This window comes from Coturnix japonica, chromosome 1 (genome assembly GCF_001577835.2).
Source record: "Coturnix japonica isolate 7356 chromosome 1, Coturnix japonica 2.1, whole genome shotgun sequence".
NCBI lineage: Eukaryota > Metazoa > Chordata > Aves > Galliformes > Phasianidae > Coturnix > Coturnix japonica.
The window spans coordinates 1,878,722-1,900,051 of NC_029516.1; the positions used below are offsets into that span (position 1 = coordinate 1,878,722).

The 21,330-nt window shown below is 38.7% G+C and overlaps 1 protein-coding gene across 4 annotated transcripts in view; it reads left to right on the forward strand.

Annotated features, from left to right (window-relative positions):
- The window catches only part of CHCHD3 (coiled-coil-helix-coiled-coil-helix domain containing 3), a 146,149-nt gene that overhangs the window by 77,231 nt on the left and 47,588 nt on the right, over positions 1-21,330 (forward strand). For 2 of the 4 annotated variants that reach the window (XM_015861502.2, XM_015861569.2), the window contains exons 5-6: positions 10,894-10,908; positions 12,426-12,509. In XM_015861502.2, the coding sequence (XP_015716988.1) occupies positions 10,894-10,908; positions 12,426-12,509 (99 nt within the window). The remainder of the gene's footprint in view (positions 1-10,893; positions 10,909-12,425; positions 12,510-21,330) is intronic. The other 2 variants (XM_015861656.2, XM_015861752.2) reach the window with 1 other exon arrangement.

Consider the following 21,330-nt stretch of genomic DNA (forward strand, 5'->3'; position numbering starts at 1 on the left):
TACCACAGGCAGGGCCACTAACCTCCACATTTAATACCAACCCAGGATGCCCAGGGTCCCATCCAACCTGGCCTTGAACACCTCCAGAGATGGACGGGACATCCACAGACTCTCTGGGCAGCTGTTCCAGCACCTCACCACTCTCTCTGTGAAGAACTTCCCCCTGATATCCAACCTAAATCTTCCCTCCTTCAACTTAAAACCATTTTCCCTTGTCCTGCTGTTATCCACACTTTCAAAGAGTTGAAACTCTTTGAAAGACTCAAGCAAGGAAAGGAGTAGTCTGGAGACTCTCTGCAACATGGAGAGTTTCATCCTGATCTCTAATAATTCATGCTTGACAAACTTCAGTATTTTTAATTGTTCTCCAAATGATGAGGCTTACAAAGGACTCCACTCTCAGTTATACCTGGTAGGTATAACTGCATATGAATGTGATTGTTTTTAAGAGTTAATACAAACATCTCAACCTTTTCTTTCTTTTATTTTGCTAAGCGATTGACTTCACTGATAACTCATGGCAATGAGTTCTGCAGGTTAATTATGCATTTAATTGGTTTCAAATTTGTTGCTTTTCAATTTCACTGTTCACTGAATATCTCTTCAGTCTTGTATGATGAGAAGGAGTAAATAAGAGAGCCCAGCTTACCTTCTCTGAGTGTGTACCTGTCTTGTACCCTTCTGTGCACACAAGTCACTGCTGGTGGTTTTGATCATTGGGCATCTCTAGCTTCTTATTTATGAAGCTTTTGAGTGTAGTGGCCAGAGCTTGGGGAAGATCTGCTTTTAGTCTGCCCTGAGTAATGTGATCACAGTGTGGTGCTGCCTTCTCTTTCCCTGTTTGTTCATATATCTCTCTCTGTCCTTACTCCACTATTGTTATGCATTGGGCAAGTTTTTACTGGCTTGCCTGCAGGAATATAAAATCTTTCTCTTGGGCTTCACAATCAGATTAAAAATGTTTCATGTGATCAGAACAGGCTTTTGTTTCCAAGCTTGTCTTGTTTTGTCTTCTTCCTCATTGAATCCTCCCTTTCTTCAGGCTGCCTGCTCCCTGTCACTTAGATAGCTTTGGTTTTATTCTGCGTGGTCTTCCCTGATCTCTGGTAACACTATATGAATAAAGATGGTCTCCAGTTTCAGTTGTTTCAACATTTCCCTTTTTCTAGATGATTGAAATCACTGGAATTGCAAACTGACTGAAAGACGGGACGTTGACCACACAAGCTGCTTTGATTTGGTCTTTTTGGCCATTTCAATCCAGTAATTTTCACTGAGCCTTGGATAATTCCATTGGATTGTATGATTGTTCGCTTTTCTTTCTCTTTTTCCTGTAAGATATTGCTGAATTGTTTGTGAATATCATGTTCATTAGCTGTTTAATGGATTCTTATTGCCCAAAAGAGTGTAGCACCACGTTTCTGTTACAGCCAGTCTCTGCCCTTTTGTGTTTCTCTCTCTAAATGCTCTGTCAACAAATTGACATGACAAGGAAGTCAAAGTAAGATTAGGAATACAAATGTTAGCATCAGGCCATCTTTAACATATATGTTCTGTCTCTAATTAGTAATTGATATCTGTAAGTCTTTTTAGTTGCTCGGTTCCAAATTACATGCATACATAGACATGCACCATCTGAACTGTGCTGGGTTTTAAATTTAAAAAAATATATATTTTTTTATATTTGTCCAGCATGTACATGAGAAAAATCAGGTGCTGGTCTTCCTTACTGTTCTGCATTAAATCTGCCTTTGTAAATCAGATTTTCTAAACATTTTTGTACTTTTTTTTCCATGCTTAGAATATTGTTCATATCTGATAGGATAATGCCGCCAGCAGAGCTTGAAGTATAATTATATTAAACATTGCACAGATGTATGGCGAGTTCCAGGCTCTGCCCTAGAGACTTCACAATCAAATGAGAGGAGAAATAAAAGTGCAGTGAATGGAAGTTGGATGCAGAAATTCGATGACATGTTATAGGATTTTATAAAAGGAAGATGTTCACCAATAATCAATATATAAATCAATCCTCGCTCGTTCTTGCAGCTCAGGGCAGTAATTCTCTCATGGGCTTATCTCAGAATAATTTGCTTAAACTTTAAGGAAAATTCTGAAAGATCAAGGTTGTAATACGCTGGTTTAAAGGGAAAAGGAAGGATTCATGCTGTATACATGCTTCCTGCATTTCTCCCCTTTGCTTCCTAAGACTTTGCTTTCTCGTTTTGCTAAATACTAATTAATATTTAACTTTTCGAACATATACAGCAGCTTTTCTTACAACACGGAATTTTCAGCCCTAGGGAAATGAAGGAAAGATCCGTGTGTCAGTCCCATATAGTGCTTACATTGAGGTCGTTAAGTGTTAGAAAGTTGTCCATGGGATGACATTGTTCTATAACCCTGATAAATATGGCATATCAAATAACTATAAGTCTTTTTTTCACTGTGTCAATTTTTCTTTGTTTTGAGGGAAAATGATCTTTTCTGAAAGCTGTAGCTCTCACAGAACTCACCAAACTGCTATTCCCTCAGCAGTGCTGATGGTGAGCACCAAAATATTTTAGTTTTAGATTAATCAATTCACGTGCACCTCTGAAAAGATCAGCTTGTTGCTGAGTTGCAACTTCTATCTTAAATTATCTCTAGTTTGCAGGTTTTTTATCAGGCTGATTAGGAAAATCTCTCTTTTGAGATAATGGTAAACAGGATGGCTTAATTATCTTAGAGACAATGTGATTTGATTGTTTGCTAATAAGAGGTCAACTTAACAAGATTTAATTGCACAGAATCAGAGTCATAGAATGGCCTGGGTTGAAAAGGACCACAATGATCATCCAGTTCCAACCCCCTGCCATGTGCAGGGTCACCAACCACTAGACCAAGCTGCCCAGAGCCACATCCAACCTGCCTGCAGGGATGGGACATCCACAACCTCCTTAGGCAACCTGTTCCAGTGCGTCACCACCCTCTGAATGAATTCCAAAAGATTATTTCCATTATCTTAAAGATATTTTTTAGTCGTGTTTTCTTGAATATCCAAAAATGAAGGTCTGTTTATATAATATCTTTGAATGTGAGAAACACTGGATGTAGCTTTAAGTGATTCACTTTTGTGTCGTAACCAGAAATCAATAACTTGAATAGTTGAGAAAAATTAAATATTCCCTTTTTCTGTTTTCAACATTTACCTTCTAGAGCGTCAGCATTCCTTGCTTTAATACAAACTGGTTCCTGGGGTAACAGATCAAACAGGCGGTTCCAGTAGTGCAACTTCTGTTTGAAGGAAATTACATCAGTTTAAGCATAGTTGTGATTACCTGCTACAAGAATTAGGATATTTGCAGATGGAAAATAATGCTGGGGAATGAGTGATCGGTCCCTGAATCCGCCAGGCTTCTGAAAAGTAGAACCATAGTACAGAAAATAGAGCAAGTTTTCAGTGGGATTTTAGGAGACCGACTTTGAAGTGGGCTTCATTGAGATTTAGTGCAGTACCTGTGAGAGTTATTTCACTGTTTACCTTCAGTCTACTGAATCTGCAGTTTACCAAGCAAATAATTTAATTATGGCTGAAAAAAACACGTAATGTTGTAGTATGAAAATGTTAACAAAAGATGTTGGGTTCCTGTAACAGGAATAAAATGTTCCTTGATAGGCAGCATAAACAGTTTCACAACCATATCTAGTCTGAATAGTTAGCTGTTATGAAGCTGAGATTTTGTTTTGGTGGTTTTTGGGCTGTGATATGGCCTGAGAATCTCTTCTTTAAGAGTGTTCAGTCCTTGTGATTTTATGATCCTTTGTTTTACGTGACTCACTGTTATACAGTGCGTCCAATATTGGCTCCCAGTGCTTGCTTATAGCTCTTCTTTGCCTTTCTGCTGTTTGATTCATCTAGGAATTTCAAAGTGCTTCTATGAAATTATGATTAAATCATTTTTAAACTGTAAAAATTAAAAAAGAAAAGACACAAATATTAGGAGTGCCTGGAATAGTGATACGATGATGCAGCTGGCAGTGGAACGCCGTCCTACATCTGTTTACAGACAGTTCTTTCTAAATGTTACAGACTAATAATTCTTTTACTCTGTTTATATAGAGAGAAATCCAGTTTGGCACACGCAGAACAGTCTATGGCTGCTTCTTTAAGATTAGTGGAAAACTGTAAATGTTTGACATACGACTGAAACATCAGAAGCTGTCAGAGAAGGTTGTACACATTACTTGAATTACTACAAATACCTGGCAGCAGTACAGATAATCTTTAATATGTTTGATCTTTTAAGACTACATTAGTTAAATGAAAAGAATGTATATAGTTTTGGAAAGAAGTCATGCTTTTCCTTTATTCCCACTGGCACGCATGTATGTAATACAGATTTGGTTAGTGTCTGTTGTTTCTTTGAACCGTGACTGGATGGAAACTGGAGGCTTTTCTGCAAATTGCTAATTAATATAATAGTCCTTAATGTATTTTAATTTTCATTTTCAAGGAAGTAGAATCTTCAAGAAAGTGAAATCTTCAAAACATGTTACTTTGTGCTGAGCAATCCAGGTGTTTCATCCAGCAAGGAGCAGTGTCTGATAACTGCAGCTTTTCTGTGGTACTCCTGATTTGCTCCCATTGCTCCTTTCATGGTAGCTTGGTACAGCTGCATGATCATTCTGCCCCTTGTTTTGGGGCAGAAACATAAAATAATTCAGGCTGAGAGGAACCTAGAGTCTCTCAAGTGTTGCTGACTCAAATTGTTTCCATTCCTATTGATTCTTTTCCTTCATGGACTTATCTGTAGACAGAGACCTTGCGAAGGAAGAAAACATGGCATAGGTTGAGTTATTCAGTCTCCATGCTTAGAGATTTTCTAAACCCAGCTGGATGCAGCTCTAAGAAACTCAGTCTGGCCCCTTTGTTGGTCCTGCTTTGATCAGGAGCTTGTACTATGTGGCTTCCTGAGGTCCCTTCCAGCTGAGGTTATCCACTGGTCTCACTGATACTGTAGCCATATGACTACTCACCAAAAATCATCCACCTCATTCAGCACTTGTCCATATGTTCCTCGTTCAGCCCTTTCTAAAGTAGTCAGAGTTGCTCTTTTAGCTGAGGCAAAACATCCGTGAATGTCTGTCTTGCTGGATAGCAACTTGCCGATGAATTTCAGTTGCATATTCCCAAGGCTTGCATAAGAAATTAGAACCTCATAGAATCAAAGAATCTGAAGCTTTTTTGTTTAATGCAGTATGCAGGGTTTATTTTGTGTGTGGTTTTTTTTTATGTTTGGTGGGCGTTTTTTGGTCTATTTGGTCTCTTTTTTTGTTCTTTTTTTTTTGTTGTTGTTCTTCTGGTCTATAACTGGATTTAGCAAATGAAGCTTAATGTCGTGTGTTCTGGATGAAATAGATCCTAACTTGTTCATAAATTCAATTTTTTAATTTTCTCCACTAGCTTACTCTTAATGTGATCTTTTCTACTATTCATTCTTCTAGGACTTCATTATTTTTAGAAAATGTACTGTAGCACATTTACTGGTAATTACAAAAGCTTGTTTTAATTACAGTTGTCAAAGAATATGTTTTATGATGCATTATTGTTGCTGCTGTTTCTAATTCATAACTATTTTCCACCTTTACAAGTGGAAATTAGCAGGGCTTTTTTGTAAGTAATGTGTTTGGATCATTTTTTTGTGGTTGGGAATGATTTTATGAGTTGTGATATCTTCAAAAGAAGTCACGTTGGGGGGGTAAGGGAGAACCATATGCTCCTAATAATATCCATAAGTTACTTCAAGTACCCATTAAAGATAATGTGTGTGTTTCTGTGTATATGTACATACCTGTATATGTATATATAGGTAATATAGAGAGATAGATTGAGATAGAGGGTTAAAATTCAAATACCTTGTAATCCAGTGTATTTAAAGTGTGGAAATTGGGATGCCGTGCACAGTTAATGAAGACTGAAGTTTTGGTGACCATAATAATATACATAAGAAACCAATCCTTTTTATCTTAGAGTTTATCAGCACACATATGTGAATTCATCACACTATACATGGTAGGTGAATGTCATCTGTTACAAAAGTGTTTCCATGCAAAGCATCTTGGTAGCCACCAAAAGCTGAATGCCTGTTTTGCGCTGTCACCACCACAGTTTGTACACGAGTGATGGCCATAGTTGTGGCCTCGTCCCTTGGTTGTCCACTGTACAAGGGTGGATAATGATAGGACAAGGGGGAAAGGATTTAAACTAAGACAGGGGAGGTTTAGGTTAGATACTAGAAGGAAGTTTTTCACCCGGAGGGTGGTGACGCACTGGAACAGGTTGCCCAAGGAGGCTGTGGATGACCTATCCCTGCAGGCATTCAAGGCCAGGCTGGATGTGGCTCTGGGCAGCCTGGTCTGGTGGTTGGCGACCCTGCACATAGCAAGGGGGTTGGAACTGGATGATCACTGTGTTCCTTTTCAACCCAGGCTATTCGATGATTCTTGCTCTTCCTTCACCATTTTTGGCACCTGGTTGGTTGGTTGTCCACTTGCCCTTTTGCCATTTTGATGTGGTGCTGAGGAAATCATAGTGAAGCAGCTTGGCAGGGCCTAAGCAGAGCACTCTGTCCCTTTCCGATGGCGGTTGATACTTCATATAAGTTTAGCATTGAACTCATATTTTGAAGCACGTTATTTTTCAGAAAAAGGCAAACTGAAGTGATCTCAGGGGCGTACTTCTGTAAACTGCATGGATGTTAATGAATTTGGGGCTTGGAGTCCTTACTGAGGGGCAGCTGTAACCTGGGGACTTCAAGAGTTCATTTTGAAATCTGCATATAAAACTCTTCTCAACTACCTGGTATTGCTTTATCCACTGCAACTCTGTAAAGGAAAGCAATAATAACAGACTTTACACATCTCCAACCTTTCTGCATCCAGCTGCCTGGATTCCTTTGTTCTTTTTCTTTAAAGATAACTATTAGTCATTTGTTTTTGATTGTCTGCTTGTTTGCTCAGTCCTACAAAGGACAAACCAAGTCTATATGTGTTGTAACCACAGACTAATTGAGGCTGGAGGCACATCAGATCCATCTGGTCCCCCCCCTGCCCAACAGGGCCACCAGGGCTGTGCCCAGCCCCATATCCAGGTAGAGTAATTTGAGTAATTTGGAGATCCCCAAGGAGGAGATCCCACAGTCTATGATTCCCTGTGCAGAATGAATTTCCCTGCATCTATATGCAGGGTGATATGCAGGGGTTTTTTTGTAGGCATCCATTTATCCATTGATGGAATCTCACGGCTGTGCTGTGCCAGATTCAGATGCTACTTCTGAAAATGAAACTCAAGTTGGCCTTTAAAACTTGGTCCAACTTTCCAGTGATTCTGAAGAATAATGAATAATAGAGAGCTGGGTTTCGCTTTTAATTTTGGGCTGCCTTGGCAAGTTGGGCCGCTTCTCAAAGGTGACCTTCTGTGGAGCTCTTTTCTAAATAATACCCAAGAAACTGCTTTGTTTATTAGAGTTACTTTGTGAAGAAGCAATGAACCTGTTACAATATCTCATTTACAACTAAAGTGCAGCATTCAGCTAATTGAATACACGGCTACTGTTAATTATTTTGTTACGGCTAATTGGTATTCACTGGGATCATGTTGCTGCAGTCCCATAAATATAATATTACCTTAAAGTTTTTATTTCTTCAGTGAAATCTCTTGTGTTGGGATATTTATATAGTCTTCTGTGTAAATGTGTTTGTATGTATGAATATATATGTATATATATTCATTTTGCTGTGTCTGTATTGTTTTACAAATACCAGAGGCATTAGCTACATGGAATACTGTTATACTGGGTATTTTTACTGACCTACCAAATCTTCAGTTACTTTCACTACAGAGGGAACTAAACATTTGGCTTAATGTATTATTTAGTGTTCTTATAATCTAATATTTCTACTTGATAGTGATACAAAAGCTTGGGTAGGTTCAAGGCAAAAAGCACTGTGAATATAATTTGCTGCTTGACCCCATGTCCTTACAGCAATAAAATACAGCTGTTTTGATCACTAATTATCTTTGAGGGAAAAGGAGAGTAAACAAAAAAATAGGGCAGAATTTCTCATTCAGATGAGTATCTCCTGAATAAATGCTGTTTCCATTCCCCTGGTTGAACTGTCTTTTGGATACATTTAGTGATCAGATAGTGTGCAACAAATACATTTTTCTATTTTAATGGTTTTTGATCAGCAAGACCGACCCACATGGAAAGAATGTGGGTTAAGGTGTGGGTCCTGTGGAAGTCTCCTTGCAAGCTTTTTAGTCTTGTTTTAGAGTTAATTGCAGGCATTGGAATGGACTGCCCAGGGAGGTGGTGTAGTCACCGACCCTGGGGGTGTTCAAGGAACGACTGGATGTTGTGTTGAGGGACATGGTTTAGTGGGAGCAATTGGTAATAGGTGAATTGTTGGACTGGATGATCTTTTAGGTCTTTTCCAACGTTGGTGATTCTATGATTCTATGTATCTATATAAGACAAAACTACAGTTCAGTAGATGTGTACCTCAAAAGCAGTCTTTTTGAACAGAACTTTAGTTTTCACCTGTACGTACTCTTAATCCTTGTTTAAATAGGAATGGTCAATGGCAGTCTAATTCTGTCAAATCCATTTTTCATCATTCTCTTACTTCATTTCTTCTGACCCATGTAATAGGATAATACAAGCATAGGAACTGCAGATGCAGCGTCTTAAATGATCCATCTTGAACATGCTTGTCTGTGGTGTGAGAGCTGAAGCATACTTTACTGTCAAGTGTGTCTTGTGGTAATTTAGTTAAAATCAACACTATAGTTTTTGAAGTAAATTTTTATATTCATGCTTTCTACTTGGATTCTTCCATTATAAAGATATCCAGAGCAACATACTGTGATCTGGAAGCTTTTCATTAGTTCTTTTTCTTCAGCTTTCATGTCTTACATGCTCTGTATTTTTGTTTTATGAAGTATAGATAAAAATGGGCAACTTCTGTTGTTCTGTAAAAGTTTTTTTTGGGGGGCATTTTTCTAGGAACGTGGTTATTTGCCCAGACATCGGTAACAGAGAGCTTTGATCCAGAACTTTTAAGATGAGTGGGTCTTAAATCCCTCAGCACTCTTGAGGAATAACCTGCAAAATATTGGGAATTGAAAACAGTAGATAATGTAGATACAACATAACTTTGCATTTACGAAAGATGCAAAAGCTGCGCAGAAATGCTACGGGTTCTTCTACAAATGAGAAATGGGACTGTATCATGGTGCAGCCTACAGCTACGCTTTGATGGCATCATGTTAGAACATAATCAATGGTTTTAGCATTGCTGTACAAGATGTCTGGGTTTTTTGATTGAACCTACTAGGATTTGTCTGCTTCATAAAATGTGCATTGTGAATATTCAATTGTGAACGTTGCTTCTCATTCTTTCACTCCTCATCTTTATCTGTGAGAGAAAGGTTCCGTTAATCTCTTACTATTGTTTTCTTTCTGTGAGATGAAAAGAATTGATTCTGATTGATCAGCTGGACCTGGAGGAGAGGATGAGTTTTTGATATGAAGCCTTTTTTCATTTCCTCCATCACTGCAGTGTGTACCCTTTACTTGTTGTTGCCATAAGTGTGGCAAATGCAGTAAATCTTGCACTTCTTAAAATAAATCTTATTGGTTTTCCAATGATTTTATTCCTTATCTTCAGGATATTGGTAGAATTGTGTGAAACACTTTTGAATTCTAAGAAGTAAAGCTTAACTAAGTTCTTGTGAGAGTAATGGAACATTAATTTTTACCATTGCTTTGTCACTGGTCTATTTAACTGCACTCGAACAAAAGGCATGAGTTTGCAAATATTTGAGGGATCATGAGGTGGTTATGCATAAAATGATTGCATATGGGAAGCTATGATAATGCACTGAAGTGTAGTATTAAATGCTGGGAAGGGGGTGGTTCTGGGAGGCACAGTCTGCAGTGAATTTTGATTTCCTATGACCAGGACAAAAGGCAGGTTTGAGAGGTGATACGGGGATTATCTGGGAAAAGCAAAACCTTGATCAATACAAAGTGTGGTAGTTAGATTGTTTTAGTCTAATCAGCTTTGGAAAAACCTGTAATCAGTTTTCTTTAATGTACAAAGGCTGATTTAAATGATGGCGAACAAAGCTGTAGCATGTGCTCCGTGATTCTATACTGAATGTAAGGTGGCAGAGGAAGAGCAAGATTTGGTTAAACCAAGTAGAAGTTAAACTTGGATGCATGCTTTCTGTATGAGTAGGGATGTTTTTGGTGAAGTCGCATAAGAAGAAGTCATGTCATCTTTGTAAGGGAGCACGTTCCCTATGGAGACAGGAGCTGAGCTTGTTCAATCTGAAGAAGGCTGTAAGGAAACCTCATTGTAGCCTCCCAGTACTTAAAAGGGGATTATAAACAGGAGGGGAATCAACTTTTTACTAGCATAGATAGTGATAGGGGAAATGGTTTTATGCTCATGGAGAGAAGATTGAGATTGGATGTCAGGGGGAAGTTCTTTACTATGGGAGTGGTGAGGTGCTGGAACAGCTGCCCGGAGAGGCTGTGGATGCCCCGTCCATCCCTGGAGGTGTTCAAAGACAGGTTGGATGGAGCCCTGGGCAGCCTGGGCTGGTATTAAATGTTGGAGGCCCTGCCTGTTGTTGGGGAGGTTGGACCTTCATGATCCTTGGGGTCCCTTCTAACCCAAGCCATTCTATGATTCTGTGATGATTCTAAGTTTGCGTGTGGTTTTCAGCATTGTTCTGGATTACAGATGTGCTTGACAGGTATATGTTTTTATGCATTCCTTCTCTTCACTGTTACCTAATCAATGTAACTTGAATGTTTTGATTTTTTTTTCATGCTTCAGGAGATAGAAAAAAAGGTAAGCACTTAAAGGAAAGTCCAACCAAAACCTCAAACATTTTGTTTTATTTATTGTCTAACTGCCAAGGTGAACCTCGAGGAAGAGAATTAAGCCCTGTTTCTATACAAGATGTACAACACAATGTGTGGTATAAGGAAGTTTTCTGACATGCTTCTGTGAGCGTGACCTGTAAACTCTTGGTAGGAAGAGTTTACATTTCCTGTTCTTCATGATGCAGTTAGAAAGGGGGACTGTTTGCAGTTAACTCTGTGTTATCAGTACCTGAATGAAAATGTTAGTGATGAATGACTAATTTTAAGTAGACAGTTGTGGTAATGGCCACTGGTAGTTAATTATTGTTGCTAAGGATGCTTTTTCATTAGGTAGGGTGGTATGGTTAGGTTTGTGGTTGGATTTGATGATCTTTAAGGTCTTTTCCGACCTGAACAGTTCTATGATTCTGTGATTTTATTGAAAGAATATTTGCCTGAAATGAGTTTGCATTCATAGCTGAGGTGTGTATATATATTTGGTGTCCATGCGTTTACTTTCAGTCACAGAATCACAGAATACCTTGGGTTGGAAAGGACCTTAAGAATCATCTATTTCTAACCCCCTGCTGCAAGCTGGGATTCCAACTGCTAGATCAGGCACTAACTCAGGTTGCCCAGAGAATGTATTAATGTATTCTATAATTCTTAATAAGTCCCTGTAATAGTGCATAGTAGAGCTTACTACAGATGAGAACGGAAAAAAAAATCAATTTGCTCAGTAGTGCTGAAAACATCTTGACATGAATACTCAGCATTATTTTAAGGTACTGAACATGCAAATGACCATAAGTTAAAGGGTTTCAGCTTAGCTGGGTACTTTAAGTGAACTAGGAGTTTCCAGAAGAATAATAATTAAAGAAGACATCAGTTTTAGATACGCTTCTTAGATCTGCTTTTGCAGATGTGCAAGCATTTGGTTCTTCTGAAACATTCATGTGTTCAAAATAAAGCGCATGCTAAACACAACTAGGATTGTAGAGAAAAAGCACTACTACTACTACAAAAAAAAAACCACCTTTTTTTACCACAGCCTGCTAATGTATGGATGCAAGTTTAGCTATTCTCATGTCAAAATGCCCACTCAGTAACAATTTGCAAGTACAAGTTAAGTAACGAGTCTCTCCATGTACTCTGTTTGTTAGCTTGAGCACATTTCCCTAAGTTGAGAAGTGATCTGCAAAGTTAATAACAAATTTTGTCTCAGCACGGAACACTTGGTTCTGCCTTTGTGACGTGGCCAACTACATTTGAACAAACCATGGCACAGCTGTTGAGGAGGCAAGGGAAGAACAGTACAATAGACAATCTCTCTCCATTTTCAATGCAGCAATCATCATCTTATTAATGCACTGTTTGGCAAAAACTAATAGACTGCAGTTTTCAATCGCTGTATATCCCTTACTGGTACAATTTATGGTAGATGTTTTGCTTTGTGAGTGATGCTCTTTCCTGATCCAGTTTTATCTTTCTTTCTTTTTTTAGGCCAGGCAGCTGGAAGAGAAAGACAGAGAACTAAAGAAGCATGATGCCTACTACAAAGAGCAGCTGGCTCGACTGGAAGAAAGGGTAAGCCTTTCTTCCTTCTTAATGAAGAGTTTTCTGTTTGTTTCTGCTACTGACTTTCTGGTTATGTTTTATTGTTAAGCAAGATGACTTTTATAAGGAGATAAAGATTAAAGCTGTGGCTAGAGGGGTTTTTTTGGTATTAACTGTTACTGTTTCTGGTCTAATATTGACGAGATGGAGGCTTTAAAGTTGAGGGTGTTCTTTTCCTTATTAGCTAAGTTCTCACGTTTCAGTGAGATTTTGTCTGTCAGAGCAATTACGTATAGAGAATCATTACCTCCCTACCAGTACAGATGAAGAATCAGTGCAAGTAAATGGGCATCACCAACCAGTTAGAAAATCCCATATGAAGTGGGAAGATACTTACTGAATTTCATTACTTGCATTGCGATCCACCATTACTCCCGCTGGGCAGCTGGTGGTTCCACCAAACCCACCCATGTTAACTGCGGGTTGTTTAGGACATGTTTAAAAATGTACTTCTGTCTCTCTTTTGCAATAGAATTGAGAATAAACTATACAGAACAGTTTGGTATAGTGTGAAGAGCTTACAGTGTACTTCATGGGAAGTGTTTCAACATATTACTGTTATTTATTAATAGAGTACTATTCTATAGGATGCTATTTTCAAACTAATTGTTATTGCCATCATGTTCTAGATCCCAGGTTTGTTGCAACCTTCGGCCTGAATATGTTTTCCTCTTTCTCCTTTGTTCTTTCTGAGCCTATTTATTGTTTAACTTGGATTTTTTGTTAGCTTGGAAAACAGTGTTAATATGATATATATTAATTTATGCAGCTTAGCAGGATAGAGAGAAGAAGAATGCTTGTTTTTTTATGGATTAAAAAGAAGAGTGTGTTGCCTGAATTATCAGTCTGTTTAATTGATCTTAATGAATATTTTAAATGGAGGGCATACCAGATTCCATCTCATTATTTTGATCAACCTTTTTGAATATTGCATTAATAAGGACACGTTCTTGGCAATGAAGAGCAGTTTGAAAGTATGAGGTTAAATTATTTTAATGATTCTAAAAGTGTGTTATTTAAACAGTCACAGATGAAGATCCCTCATGCAAAATCCCCACAGAACACCTTCCTAGTTCTCAAGTAGCTGGCTGATGATAGGGCTAAAAGCATCTGTAGCAGCTCATCTAAGCTAGATCCAAGCATGGTTGTACCTCTTCACTTAGTTATTGGTCTTCCATTCTGTTGTTAAAGTACAAGTAGTGTTGGAGTAGGCCAGGTCGGATGGGCCCCTGGGCAGCCTGGTCTGGTATTAAATGTGGAGGTTGGTAGCCTTGCCCCAAGCCATTCTGTGATTCTATGGAGTAACTGATGGCAAAGGACATGAAAAAACAGAACAAAACAAAACATGATTCTTTGCTTGAAAGCTTCTGTTTTACCTTCTTAAGGTGCTATGCAGCAAATAAGGTTTTTATTCTTACCTGTTCTTAATCTTAAATTAGGTCACTGATACAGTGCCTTCAGTTGCTGCTAGGTGGTGACTTCCAGCATGGAATTTCATTTTAAGAAGCATGTGAATATAACATTGGTGCATACAAATGGTGTAGTGCACTATGAACACCTGTGTTTTATACTGCTGTAGTGTTGTCCCTTCGTCTCACATGGGTGATCTTTGCCAGCTGTTGTTCCATGTCTTGAACTTAAGGTCTCCAAGACTACAGCAGACAGTTCTGATTTGACTCTCTTGTTCTGTGGGTGACATTTCCTCTGTCTTCAGAGTTGAGTTCCTGTGGTACTGAGGCAAGTCTTTACTTTCTGACTTTTGTGACACACTGGAACAGGTTGCCCAAGGAGGCTGTGGATGCCCCATCCCTGGAGGCATTCAAGGCCAGGCTGGATGTGGCTCTGAGCAGCCTGGTCTGGTGGTTGGCCACCCTGAACATAGCAGGGGGGTTGGAAATGGATGATCGCTTTGGTCCTTTTCAACCCCGGCCATTCTATGATTCTGTGACTTTCTATTTGTAAGGTAAAGAACCTTTGCTTTGCTAAGCTGTCATCAGGTTTGTTTTCAAAGTACATGTACATATCTCTTCTACACAAAAAAACAAAACAGATGTTCAAGCTCTGGGAGGAGGTGAACTCTGTGCTCCAAATCAGGCTTTGAACTTTTTCTGAGATGTAGAGATTACAGAATGAAAACCTACAAAAGCAGAGAGGTCGTGTATCTCACAATCCAAGCTTCACTGAGGCCGATGCCTGCAGCCGTTATTAAGTTCATTTGTGAGTTTCACTATTGCTCATTTTTTGAGCACTGGGATGGAAATAGAGCTTTAAGAAAAAAAAGGAAGGTCTGTAAAGGCCTAACATGCTGGAAATTACAGAGCACAGTAATAGGCTGTTTGTTTGCTCCTAAGCTTGTCCTGATTTCAGTGGAAGGTACACAGAGTTTGAGTGTGTGCTGTTCAACAGAGAAAAGCTGAGAGTGGAAGGTAAGATGGGAGTGGAGCGAGTGGAGATCCGAGGGATAATGACAGCATGAGGAAATGTACAATATTGGGCTGTCATTTGTGACAAAGAATGCTAATTACATTCTCAGATCATTCTTACATCAAATAAACACACTTTAAAAATACTTCAGCTGCGCATATGTGGTATTTCTGTCTGTTGCATCACTGAATGTCAGAGCTCATCTGTATGATTAATTGGCTTTTTGATTACCTAGCTTTTTCAATTAAAAGCTTCATATTTGTGTTCCTCAGTGCTGCTGAAAAAACAATGCAGATGTTGATAATAAAGGGAGACGACAACAGAACAGATTAGTGTCAGCACAGGGTGCTCCTTATGGAGAAAATTATTATACATATTCAGTGCCAGATGAAGTCTGTCAATTATAAAATATTTCAGTGACTGAGTGAAGATGCTCAGCCTTTTGAGGAGATTAATACAGGGCAAAATAACCGTGCACCAGTGACAGCTGTGATGCTAAAACATAAACAATTCCATTCTCCGGGGCAATATCTGTTCATAAATTTAGTTTATGTGCTAAAAACCTTTTGATACTTTCCAAAAACCCAACGATTCCCCTAACAGCTGCCAGTGCTTCTAGGTCAAAGATAGCCCATAAGTGATGAGTTATTACATGCTCCACAGCAGCAAAGCAAAATGAGATCGTTTAACAAAGGAGTTAAAGAATAACCTTCTCGTACTGTGTATCTAACTAGAGTGTAAGGCTGTTATTTAAGAGTTCACACATCAAGCTTTGAGTAAAATCTGTCTGCATTCTTCATTATGTGTTTACAACCTAATGATGCTTCTTGAGTATAGCAAACAAGCGGAGGGTCAGATAGCAGAATTCAAATGGTGAGTGTGTGTATATCCTACATTATCTCAATTGCTTAATACAATAAGCTGGTCCTAGTGGTATTTTTAGCCATCTGGTTTTTCTTTTAAAAGGCAGAGCAGCAAGAAATAGGAAAACGAGAATCTCAGATTCTGCAGCTTGGGACCTTGAAGACTGTGGCCTCTCTGTAACGTTGTTCCATGTGCATCTACACAGATAGACACGCACATATTCTCACACACTTCTGTTCAGCTTCTCTGCGTCCGTCATCCTTCCATTTTGCCCCTGGACTGCATGTAAATTGAAAGCCCTGGTGGTTATAGACTTCATAACTACTTTTACATCCCTACTATAACTTTGACACATAGGTTACAGCCAACATCAGCAGTTTCATTAATTTTGTCTACAGAGCAGCTGACGTCCTGTCACTCCTTCATCCAGTTGCCTTTTCTTTAGAATATTCTTAATGCATGCTTTTCTCTTCTGCCTGGAATTCTGGCACCAAACACAATGAGGTGTGTCTGTGAGTGCTTCTGCAGCTTATAGAGGGTAATTCAACTCTCTCTAGATCAAGCTTTCCTCAACAAATCCAGCTATTTTCATTTACATTACGCTGCTTTGTAATACTGTTAAGCGTCATTGCAAGAATCATGCCCCCTAGTCATGGGAGCAGAAGGAAATTAATTTTAATAGACTGCTGTGTGACACAACTACTTAGTTGATCTATGTGAATGAGCAAGATGCGTATCCCAATATTAATCAGGATATTTCTCTTTCATGCTAAGCTTCTGTGCTTGCAAATTTCCTAGAAATACTTTGCGTGAGTGTTGTTTAGTATGCATGTGGATACGCATGCAGTGTAAGGTACTTCCCTGCAGTCAGCAAGTCACTGCTCCCTGTGGTTCTTGGGGGTTCTCTGATTTCTTTGCAATCCCTTGCAGGCTTCAGTGGCCTTTATGCAGGGAGCTTCCTGCACTGCACGAGGCTTACTGGCAGATCAGAGCCTGAGAATATAGACATAAGTTCTGCAAATGTGATCCTCTTATCTGCATCCATTTCTTTCACGACTTACATTTTTAGGAAGGATTTGCAAATCAGAGGTTCAGCACTTAATTTGGGGATTCTTCTTACCATGTAGGCTGTCAAGGAGCATTAACCTTAAGGTAAGATGAGCACACAGAGCACGAAGCTGTGAGCTGATGGCACATACTATACCAGGTGTTAAATAGTATTATCCATCCTGCTTGCTACAGTAAATAGGATTTCACTATTATGATGTGTCAGGATTTTCAGAGAAATCAAATTTGCTAGACACTAAACTGCCATTCTCACTGCTGAGCAGCTTTATTCTGGGATCTTGTGTTCATGCTAATCCTGTTGGTAGGAAATGCTTATACCAATTGTAAGGGGAAATTATAATTTAATGATCTCTTCCTTTTTTCTATTCAAGTCTTAGAATGGACCAGTGTGCTCTGCAGTGATAGAGCCAGTGCTCAGAAAGGAGATAACATACAGCTCAGCTTCACAGCCAAGTATTGGCTTTTTGTATGTGATTATAATGAACGTAAGTGCTAGGATGCAAACAATGCGAGTTCCACATTTGTTCAGATTCTTCAGAATCTTGTTTACCTTTTCAAAGTCTAAACAACCAAATAATCAGAATCTGTTTGCTGTGTTTTTTTGTAAACTGTGGTTTGCAAGATGCGGATAACAGAGAGGAACTATTATAAGGCACTATTATAGCTACAGTCATTTTAATTCCCTGTGATGTATTTTAGCAGTTTAGATGTTTTTTGTTTCTCTTTGTTTCAAATTATCAGGCTGTTGACTGTCTTTGATCTCACATGACTGTATCGGTGAGAATTTCATAACCAGAAGAAGATTCTGTTCTCACCTCTTGTGTTTAGGGAAGTTTGTATTCGGTAGAACAAACATGTTTACACTCCACACATTTGTACCGTATTCTTTCATGTCTTTCAAAATCAAATAGCAGTTATGTAGGTACAGTGTTTTAAGACTTGTAGATGCATCTAGCAAAGCAGAAAACAGTTTTGGCTGATGATGATGTGTTCTGAGCATTTGGGGAAGGCACGGAGGGAGAAAGCTCATCAAACCTTTTGTCATCGTTCCTATGAAGAAAAGGAATTCCCTTTATCACACTGCTGATGGACTAACTGAGTTGCAATTGTTGCTTGTGTGCAATGCATGCTTTCTTTGTTGGATGCACTTAACACCAGTAGATTTTTCCAAATTCTCCACTGCAATTCAAAACATTGGCCCTTTATAGAATCATAGAATCACAGAATCACCAAGGTTAGAAAAGACCTAAGAGATCATCCAGCCCAACTGTTCCCCTATCACCAAAAGCTCCCACTAAACCATGTCCCTCAACACAACACCCAATCGTATATATTTCTTTCCTAAACATAAAGCATAGCTGTATAACCACTGTCTTTCACACTTGGTTCATATTTGACATCTTTCATACCACGCAGGTCAGGGAAATAACCTCTCAGTAGAGGCCTTATATAGGATGCCAACATTTTATATTTTCTGTAAAGGAATCTTTTATGACTTCCATTTTCTCCAGTTTACCCTTATAGAGACACTTCCTAGTCTTCAGTTCAGAGAGATGACTGGTGAATGCAGTCCAGCTAAAAATGCCTGATCCTTTTTTTTACTTCTGCTCTATTTAAACTGATGCTTCCACTAATATCTGTCTTAGCTTTACTAACTGAACTCCTGAGTTTCAGAAAAGTCTTGCTGGTTGACATTTTACAGACCTTTCTTCTCTTTATACTTGAAGTGGGTATGCCAATGTTGTATTACTTAATACATTTGAACTTCAACCAGAGCTTAGAGCAGCAGTATCTGTCAGCGGTTTAAAAGAAAACAGTTCCATCTTTCTTACTCCCTCCCATTTTTATGAGATGTTCTCAGTTTGTTTCTTCTATATAAGAAGAACTTCTTTGTTTTATTTCTTCATATTTGTCTATGTAAACAGATTAAATTGATCAACATGCCCTATGAGGAGTGACTGAAGGAACTGGGGCTGTTCAGTCTGGGGAAGAGGAGGCTGAGGGGAGACCTTATTGCTCTCTTCCAATATCTGAAAGGTGCTTACAGCGAGAGTGGGGTTGGACTCTTCTCACTGGTGACAGGTGACAGGATGAGGGGAAATGGACTCAGGTTATGCCAGGGTAAGTTTAGGTTGGATATCAGAAAAAACTTACTTACAGAAGGGGTTGTTAAGCTCTGGAATAGGTTCCCCATGGAGGTGGTTGAGTCACCATCCCTGGATGTGTTTAAAAACTGTTGGGATGTGGTGCTCAGGGGCATGATTTAGTGGAGGGCTGTTAGATTTAGGGTAGTATGGTCAGGTTGTGGTTGGACTTGATGATCTTTAAGGTCTTTTCCAATCCGAGCAATTCTGTGATTCTAAATACATGTATTTTGCCATGTATCTCTTCACATTTGTAGAGAGAGAGGTTTTATGTACAGAAGTATACTGAGACGGACTGGGAGGGAGAGATTTGTAGATGTTGAAACTACATTATCGTTTCTTCCTTGAACTACATTTGAACAGAATTAGGTCATGGTTCTGTCTGTGTATCAAACCAACCCAAGCACTACATTAATCTAACAGCATCAGGTTCAGTCTACTCAGCTGAATTTAGCCATAATAAGGAGAAAATAAAATGTCAGACAACGCTTATTTTTAAACATATTTTTTTTTTAATAGAAGCAGTAAAATATATTGTGGCTTCCACTGGAGCCATATACCATACCATTCTTATCTATGTAAGGCTACTGGTTGGATGATATTCAACCTCAACAGAGAATTCTTGCAGATTTGCCCAAATCAGTGCAGGAAGAAACCTGAATATAAAATCAAGACACATTAATTTCTCATTCTGTACTTGGACCAGGAGACTTTGCAATGTCAGAGCTCACGTGCTGCACCAGAGAGATAAAAGTAGAAGTTCATGATAGTTTCCCAATGCTTTGTATTTCCATACTGCTCGTGAATCCCTCCCCCGCCCCCCCCTCACACACACCCTTTTTACTATTGACCAGAGCATAATGTTTTTGTCAGTTTAACATAATAAAGCTGTCAGCCCAACCTGTGATCTTGCTTCATGTTGCCAATATTAGAAAATTTCTCTCTTCAAATTTCATTATATTTTGGGGATAGAGCTTTTGTTGAGCTCTTCTTGCCTGGCAGGTTGAGATTAGGAAACTTGCTACCAATTACAATATCTGAAACCTCAACCTGATTGACAAAGACAGACAGAGCTGTAGCCTTCTGACTGGAGTGCTACATTAATGCACTACCTCCATATCTTGCTGAGCCACAATCACTATTCCAAATAATTGTTTTTAAGCCTTTTTTGTTTAGTTTAGTTTTTTAGCTCATAATCTTTTATTTGCTAAGTCGCTAATATGTATATCAGTTATTAAATACACACCCACCCATATGTTTTTGCATAAAACTACTGAAAATGTTTATTCTAAGACATTTTCTTATTAAAATAGCCCTTTCACTATCACATATCCAATCAATAGCAGTGCTGAAACGCTGCTTAATAACAAAATAACGAGTTGTTCCACACTGAATAGTAGGTATTGATGTTTCTCTAAATGTTTGCTTATAGATTATTTTTCCATCCTGTGTGTATGTCTTTATATAAACGGAGACAAAAAACCAAAGTGTGATAAGTAATATTCCAGGCTTTTCTCTCCCTGCAGTGAGACACTTGATGGCTGTTAGCATGTAGCAGATAGTTCCGTATAGGTTGTTTGCAATCCTTTTTTCTTACTTATCCAATACATATATATTACCTTGTTTTCAGATAGTTGTTTGTTTGTTTGTTTTGTAATTTCAGTTTGGAGCAAAAGATGGGTAATTTCATGTTCACATTTTGTTAATATTTGTAGAAGACCAAGGGGTAATGGTATTTTGGATGCAAAATAGTACCAGGAGTGGAAGTGTGTTTAAATGAGCTTTCAAGACATTATTAAATTGCACACTGCTTTTTGTTATGTAGTTGTGCTTTTTTCTTTATTTTAAACTCCACTGATGGATCTCTTTGATCCATCATCGTTCTTGCAACTTTCTTTTTCTGGCCTGCTACCTTTTTGTGCATCATTTGGCTTTGGTGTTGTACCATGAGCCTCAACCAGAGCTAACCACATAGGGTTGCCAGCTTTTCTTCTGCTGCTGTTTGTTTTTATAGGCAACCTCAAGTTTTTGCTCTTTCTGCTTTATTTCATTGTGCTTTATTGGCCTAAAATGTTCCTTTAAAATCATCCCAAAGTTTCTTTCTCAGCCTACAGGATACCCCAGTGTTGTTTCCTGAAGAATTTATGCACTGGCATTTCCTCAGATGGGGAGGATGGTGGCTTTTATTTATGTGAAATTCCACTATCTTGGTAAAACCAAACTCAGTGTGTGTTAAGCAGATCTATGCTCTAACAGGGGAAGTTCTCCGCAAAGGGAGTGGTGAGGTCCTG